General features: G+C 44.5%; 1 protein-coding gene across 1 annotated transcript in view; it reads left to right on the forward strand.

Moving 5' to 3' along the window:
* Positions 1-8,002, forward strand: part of Vps13c (vacuolar protein sorting 13 homolog C) — a 170,179-nt gene that overhangs the window by 129,242 nt on the left and 32,935 nt on the right. Inside the window, exons 64-67 of the mRNA XM_023712656.1 lie at positions 1,240-1,368; positions 1,614-1,747; positions 3,309-3,435; positions 7,464-7,699. Of these exons, the coding sequence (XP_023568424.1) occupies positions 1,240-1,368; positions 1,614-1,747; positions 3,309-3,435; positions 7,464-7,699 (626 nt within the window). The remainder of the gene's footprint in view (positions 1-1,239; positions 1,369-1,613; positions 1,748-3,308; positions 3,436-7,463; positions 7,700-8,002) is intronic.

Here is an 8,002-nt window from a genome sequence, read left to right on the forward strand (position 1 = left end):
TGGGCCGCGTGCTGCCGTGACGTCAGCATGGTGTTGGAGTGCTGCCGTGACGTCAGCATGGTGTTGGAGAGCACGCAGAGGCCCTGGGCCGCGTGCTGCCGTGACATCAGCGTGATGTTGCGGAGCTGAAGAAACTCACCTTGTTGGCAATGCCAAGTGTGCATGAGTCAGTGCATGCAGGGTCAGATAGGTGTGCAAAATTGTAGGCGACTGTCAAATTTATTACGAATAGGTAAGCTAGAAATTTTGCATATTTAACTAAAATTGACTAGTGAAATCCAACCCTCTCACTTTACAGAAAGGGAATCTGCAGTTTAGGCTTCCAGGGCCAGCAGGGTCATTGACAGTTGACTTGGTGGATGTTGGTGATTTACACCAAAGGTTTGGTTTCAGGCTAAACTTTGCATCTGCCATAGTGCTGGAGGAGATGAAGTGAGTGAAGGCAAGCATGGGGAGAGGTGCAAGGGTCTTACGCCTAAGAGGTGTGAGGGTTTATGCTCTACTTTGATCCTCCTTGTTGACCAGACCAGCTAAGCAAAAGGCTAAGAGGGAAGGACTCCCAATACAGTGCCAAGCTTCAGAGCTCCAAGATTTGATGTGGATTTATCAACAGTATTTTTATTCAGATACAGAATTGATATAGTATTCTATACTAAAAGATGTTTTGCATTGGATTAGAAACTAAAATCCTAGTTTTACAGTCAGGGTGGCCTAAGCTCCGAAGTACGTGTTTGACATTGAGCAGCCAGGATGGTAATAGTGGGACTGCTGGCGTGGTACGCAGTGTCTCTTTCTGCCTTCCGTGGCCCTTCTGGTTAGTTGAAGATTCAGCGCTCCGAGAGTGAGTTCTTCATCTAAGGGAGAAGAGCGAGGAGCTATGCACAGAGCTTGTGTTGCTAGGTCTTGTTTGTAAATACTGTATTGGAGGCCTGGGAGGCTTTCTTAGGCCACAGCCGCTTTAGTGTCTCACACTGCTTGCATGCCGCAAGTGCACGCAGAGTGACAAGACAGGTAAGCCGTACGCCTGTAGGTGTGTACCTGTGCTCTTCTAGCGAAGCTTCTTTGATTTCATCCAAGGGTATCGTTCATTTGTGTCGGTGTTAGGTGTAGAGGGTCTGTGTAGGGAAACTCAGTGGTAACTTCATCCCTGTTGGATTTGGAGTTGGAAGCTTGCTTGGCACTGTCTTATTTATGCCACTGGACTTGTATAAAGAGTGACGCTAACTTTTATGCTTTCAGTGCCTTCCGTTTTGGCCTGAAAATCTGTCTGGCAAACTTTGTGTGAGAGTGGTGGGCTGTGAAGGAACGTCTAAACCATTCTTTTATAACCGACAAGATAATGGCACTTTATTGAGCTTAGAAGAACTGGTAAGGTGTTATATTTTAAAATAAATGTCTTTGCTTTTTAAAATTTACTTTAAAATTGTTATTTAAATCATAATATAAAATCTTGTAATTTGCTTGAAGCACTGCTGTGTCTCTGTTTAAGGCTATGAGTATACTTGCACTAACAGCTTAGAAAACAAAGCTTTTGTGCTCACGTAATTGATTGCAGCACCACGTGTACATGATGTAAACCAGGGTCTCAACCGGATCTTCTTTCCCTGCAACAGAATGGTGCTCTCTTGGTGGACGTAAACACTGCGGAGCACTCCACTGTGATAACCTTTTCCGATTACCACGAGGGCTCTGCACCTGCCCTCCTGATGAACCACACGCCGTGGGACGTCCTCACTTACAAACAGAGGTAGGAAGAGGGGGCTGATGGGAGTCCTGTTCGTGCGTGCTGGTCATGGTCTCTGCTGAGAAGCCCCGAGGGCAGCATCCCGAGGTTTCAGACGGTAGAAAACAGTACATGCAGCGCGTGCTTCGCCTACCTGACACCCTTGGCACAGAGCCCATGTTACTGTTTCTGTAGCCTCACATGAATGTTCACGCACGGGAGATAGACAGAAACCATTACCAGCCCCGACAGCTCAGATCAGGTTTTGCCGCTAAATGACTCTCGACAAACTTCCAGAAAGCTTTCAGTCTTTGGGAACTTTTTAAAATTTGAGCATTGCACATAAGGGACTATGAACTGTTTAAGCATTGTCTTTCAGTTGTAGCTTGGTAATGTTCAGTGAACTTCTCGCTATAAATGTATTTCAATTTTGGGTTAGGGATTATAAAGGTCAAATGAGAGGAGTGTGGGCAGATGATAATACTGAATCTGTAATCCAGGTGGTTGAAATTTGTTCTTCTTACATATATGTCGTGGGATGATACTGCTTAATGAAATGTCAAATAGTTTTAATCCCTTAAATGTATAACAATAAATAATTTTATTAAAAATACACATTTCAGGCCTAGGAGATAACTCAGCAGCATAAGTGCCTACCTAATAAGCGCAGGGCCCTGAGTTCGAGCCCCAGTATGGCGCAACCCCCCCATTTCCTTGAAGATTTCCCTATTCTTAACTCCCACAGTGTTAATCCAGTAGGAGATTTAGTTATTTATTTTTAAATTTTATTTATTTGTGTGTGTGTGTGTGTGTGTGTGTGTGTGGCCAGCTCAGCCCACCAGGGGGCGGCCCTGGCTGGCATGTGGTGCTGGGGGATTGAACCGCGGTCCCTGTGCTTTGCTAAGCTTGTTCCAAGTAGGTGCTTTAGACCACTGAGCCATCTCACCAGCCCCCAGTAGGAGATTTAAAAGGACACATTAAAATTAAAAACCTACATGGCCTACTTTTTACCTCCATTTCTCTGGAGTCTGATGTGTTAATGTAGACCAGGACTTCTCGAAACTTCAGTGATCAACTTTTAGATCTTCTTGCAATCTTAGGAATCAGTTCTGATTTAGTGGGTTTTGGGTGAGCTGTCAGGCTGCGTTTGCAGCAAGCCAGGTGCTGCTGGCCCGCAGGCCGCACTTTCCTTTGGAATGATACGAACTTCATTTTTTTTTTCCTTTAGGTGTTTGTTGTATTTCATTACAATAGTAAAACTCCAGCACCGAGTGAACTTCTGCTAGTAAACACATTTACTCTTCCCAGCTGCTTTTGCAGGTGTGGACACCAAAGGGCCGCTTATTTACCTCAGTTGGATCCCTCGGTGTATTTCTCCCTGAATAATCCAGAGTGTGCCGCAGCTTTTGAAACAAGCTTGTATGCAGCATTGTTTCTCTAAGCTTGGAAACCTTGACTTATTGGATGCTGCAGGGTTCTTCGTCATGGGCAGCACTTTTATTACCTAACAGTGTTCTCAGTGATTTACAGGTCTGGGGTTTTCAGGGCTAAGACTGTCTAATCTTTACCATTGCTCGTGTTTTAGTGGGTCACGGGAGGAATTAGTCCTGTTGCCAAGACAAGCCCGACTTTTTGCCTGGGCCGACCCAACGGGCACCAGAAAACTGACCTGGACGTACGCAGCAAATCATGGGGAGCACGCTCTGTTGAAGGTACTTTTCATGCGGCGTTGGTGGTGTGTCACCTTGCAGCGAGGGGCGTGGGCAAGACAGCTTGGCCATGCCGTCTCGGTCCTTACTGACCTGAAGGTGAAGGGGAGGTGTTTTTGGAATAGGATATTCAAACTTTAGACTGCAAGTGGTTCATATTGATATAGTAATCAAAATTTATTTATAATTTTTAAAATATACCTACTCCATCTTCTCCAAGACAAGACTAATAAAATGCCTTTTTATTTGCCTTTTTAATTTAATTTATATATTTTTTTCTTGGTCCTGGGGATTGAACTTAGGACCTTGTGCTTGCCAGGCAGGTACTTATGCTGCTGAACGGTGTCCCCAGCTATTCACCTTTTTTAAATGGAAATGACTTTAAGGTTAAGTGGAATTGAGTTTTATTTTGAATATATCCATACCTCCATTGGCATTGAGGTTTTCAGGAATGTTTTTCTAAGCGAGGCCATATATTTTATTAATCAGAGAAGTCCTTACTATGCAGAGGAGTTTGATAGTATGCAGATTTTCCCATACACAAGATTTGATGAAATAACTATTATAGACTGCTAAGCTAGCCAAATACATTATTTCTTGGAGTTAGGACTCTAGGAGGGGCCTGCAGCTTCACCTGCCAGCCTCCGTATTGATAGAGAAATTGCTCACGCACTAGTGACCCGTTGTCCAGTTTCTCCATAGGTGTTTCTCCTATAATGCTTCAGGCTGCTGTCCAGGGTGCTAGTGATTACAAAGGCTTTCTCGGCTATTTCTTTAAAGTGGTAATTGGCCAACAGTGACAGAAGTATCTGCTCCTGTTTTTATTCTGAGATAATTATAAAAGAGAAAGACTTACTTGACCTTTAGAAAGCGAGATTGATTGTTTTGTTGTAAGGTTCTTGGAGTGACTTTCTTGCAGCCATTTGGCAGAACTTTCTTTTTTCTCCTTTTATTTTTTAAGAAAAGGAAAAAAAAAAGAACAATAGTATGAAACTTTGAAACAAGGTTATAGGATAGTAACAATGGTTGGTGCTTTGCATATCGTTATCTTCAAAATAGTTGCTCGTATTTATAAGATACAGACATGAAAGCTTAAGCAAATAGTACCGGCATAAACCTTGCTTTTCAGTGAACTCATAGCAATGAGTAGTCTTAACTGTCTCATGTGTTGCCCTTCCTTCTTTTCTCCTTTCCCGTCCCAGTTCCTCTTTCCTTTTGAGTGGGCTCTTCCCATTTCACCATGTGGATCGTACATTTTGGGTCTTACTCTTTCAGCTTCTTACACTAGGGAGATAATAGGATGTTTACATGTGTGGGATGGATTTATTTCACTTAGGTGTATGGTCTCTGTTTGCATTTATTTCCCTATAAATGTCTCAAATTTATCCTTTGTTATAAGCCCAGTACTATTTCATTGTATAAGATACATCGTTTTTATTTTAAAGACAATAAAGAATAATGAAAAAATAGAGACAGTTCCGAAATGCAAAAAGCAGGGTGACAGGAATTCAGCAGTGGTTGTTGTGGTGCATATGGTCTTCAGAGTAGCTTTTTAGATTATCAGGCGTAAGCATGCACCATTGGTCACAGTACAGCGAGCGTTGTTCCTTCCAATAAGTCAAAAGAAGTTAGTCGTACAGTTATCTTAGCTAACCCGTGTGTATGCCTGCCACCCCCCCCCCCTTACTCCTTTCCCTCATCCCAGTTACTTTTTCTTACGGAGCAGTTTCTTTCCATTTCGTAGTATCTAGTGTACCTTTTGGGTTTTATTCATCCTTTCAGGTTCTTACACTAGGGAGACACTACGGTGTTTACACATTTGGGCCTGATTCATTTCACTTAACGGTATGGTCTCGTTGCATCCATTTACCTATAAAAGCTGTGAGTTTATCTTTCTATATAGCTGATCAATACTCTATTGTATAAAAATGAGTCCTTGAAGCATTTCTGTGCAGTTTGGATTTTCCTCATGAAGTCTGTGCCTACCTCTACGTCCTCAAGATTTCTACCCACTGTCTCCTCCTCCAGTCGATTTAGTGTTTCTATTTTGATGTTTAGATCTTTGATCCATTTTGAGTTTACTTTAGTGAATGGTGGTAGATATCAGTCTAGTTTTAGCCTTTGGCAGGTGGAAGGCCAGTTCTCCAGCACCGTTTGTTAAAGAGGCTTTCTGGCAGTGAACATGTTTGGCCCCTTCGTCAAAGGTCAGGCGCAGAGTGTGCTGGGTGTCTGCCCCTTCTGATCGTCCCACTGGCCCTCAGCCTGTTCTTTTGCCAGTTCCGTGCTGACAGTGTCACAGTGGCCCTGTAGTATCCGGTGGAGCTTTGTTGTTCTTCGTGTGCTTTGCTTTCACAATGGAGAAGCCTTCCAGTTTGTAAGGGAAGCAGTAGGCTTTTGTTGCCAGCCTTGGCATCCTGGCTTGGGCCCCCGAGCTCTCCCCGAGGCCCTGCTCCCCCTGCGCCTGGCGTCTCTTCCTCACCTTATATCCTCTCAGCCACAGCTTCCAGACAGTAGCTTACACACCTCGGAGAGGGTGCAACGGCGGTGTTGTGAAGCAATTTCAAAATAATTCAGAGAAATATGCTCTTAAATGAGAGTATAAAAAAGAAAATGTAAGGAAGTATATAAGGGATAGAGACTTACTGCGCATCAGGTATTGATGCTTTCCACATAGCGTCACTAATCGTTGTGATTGGAACCTGGACTGATGGTCGCGAGTCAAAGCCAGCTGTCTGGTCTTGCAGTTTGTAGACTTCTTCTCCCATCAGGCCACGTTTAGTGTCAGTAAGTAGACGTGCGTTAAATTCTCGTGCTGCTGGGCAACAGCAAGCAGATGGAGTTGAAGGGTGGTATCTGACACCAGAGCTGGCCGTGTCAGCGCAAGCTTTTGGTCTGGCTTTGCCTCGGGAGGGAAGGCAGGAGACTGCGGAGCCCACGAGTGCAGGGCCAGCCTGGGCCACGTAGCAATACCTTTGTTGAAAAGAAGGAAAAATGTACACGACACAGCAGATCTGTCTTAACTTAAAATTTTAAGCATGAAGATACAAAGGAGCATGAAAGCAAAACTCGGTTGTAGTTGTGATGAGCTACAAGTTAAGGGTCCGTCATAGTCATATGACAGGCGGGGAGGGCAGCCATGCACATAGAGACGGAGCTTCACGCGCTGCGTGCCGCACACAGTTGTGGGCACATACTGACATGGCTCGTTTAGTTTTTCATAGGTCAAATAGATGAGCAAATACAGTTGAATATAAAACAATTGAAATGAAAGATACCTATAATATTTTGTAGTTCACAGATAATCTGTCTTCTCAATATTCTGAAAATTTAACTACTTGGTAGAGTAAAAAACTATTGGAAGGCTACTTTCATCATGTAGTGTACTCCCAAACTTATATTTCAAGCCACCACCACGACAGAACTTATTCTGGGCTTTTCGTGAAATCCTTTGTTTTGTCTTTTTGCACAAGAAAGCAGGAGATGAGAAGCCCCGTGCAGGAACGTATACGTAATACTGAGGGAAGCGTGACTGTGCGTGAAGTCCAGGTCCGTGTCTGAAGGACTGACCAAGGACACGAGGCTCGTAGTTTCAAGTGTCGTAGGAAACCTTCACTGACCATCATAGTTTGACTGTTTGGCAGTGAGTGAGATTTACATAAATATTTGCTGTGTTATAAGTATTAAAACAAAAATAGACTAGTAGGCCTATTTTGCTTGAGGTTACTTGGCTATAGGTTTTTTTATTTGTTGTTGTTTTTTAATTCATTGAGGCTACTTTTTAAAAAAGTTTCTGAAACATTCTGTTCTCCAACATGGAGACAAACGCCTTTGACATTGTTACCACCAAGCTACTCCTTTCCTGCTAGGAAAAGCACTCCTTGCCACTGAAAAAAATATGAGTATGTTGTGTCAACATAGGGGATAACTTTCAGCAATCTGATGCCGAGAGTTTCCCGCCGTGCAGTCACGGCTTTAAGCGTCCTGTTCTTTCTCAGTTGCTGTGTGAGCCTAATGGAGACTTCCTCCCCCAGGATGAGTGTGGCCAGTTTCCGTACGACGCGAACATCCAGATCCACTGGGTGTCGTTCCTGGACGGTCGCCAGAGAGTCCTGCTCTTCACAGATGACGTGGCCCTGGTGTCCAGAGCGCTGCAGGCAGAGGAGATGGAGCAGGCTGACCACGAGCTAACCCTGTCCCTGCACAGCCTCGGGCTCTCGCTGGTCAATAATGAAGAAAAGCAGGAAGTGTCATATATTGGAATAACCAGGTATACAAGACAGAAGATATGGCCTGAGGGACCCAGAAGGGTCTGCTTTTGCCGTATTAGACTCGATGAGGGCAGACAGGTCTTGGGTGAACTGATAGACCGTCATGAACAGTGGTAGCGAACCTGTGGTACGCATGCCGTGGCTCGCACGCGGAGCCCTCCGCGATGGAGCCAGGAGTGATGCAAGTGGTGCTTCTCACTGAAGCGTCTGTGTTCAGGGTTAGTCACACTGCCGGCACGTGGGATGGGGTAAGCGCATTCGGCACAGGGTTGGTCCCACTGCCGGCACGTGGGATGGGGTAA

The sequence above is a fragment of the Octodon degus genome, unplaced genomic scaffold, assembly GCF_000260255.1.
Source record: "Octodon degus isolate 3935 unplaced genomic scaffold, OctDeg1.0 scaffold00026, whole genome shotgun sequence".
NCBI lineage: Eukaryota > Metazoa > Chordata > Mammalia > Rodentia > Octodontidae > Octodon > Octodon degus.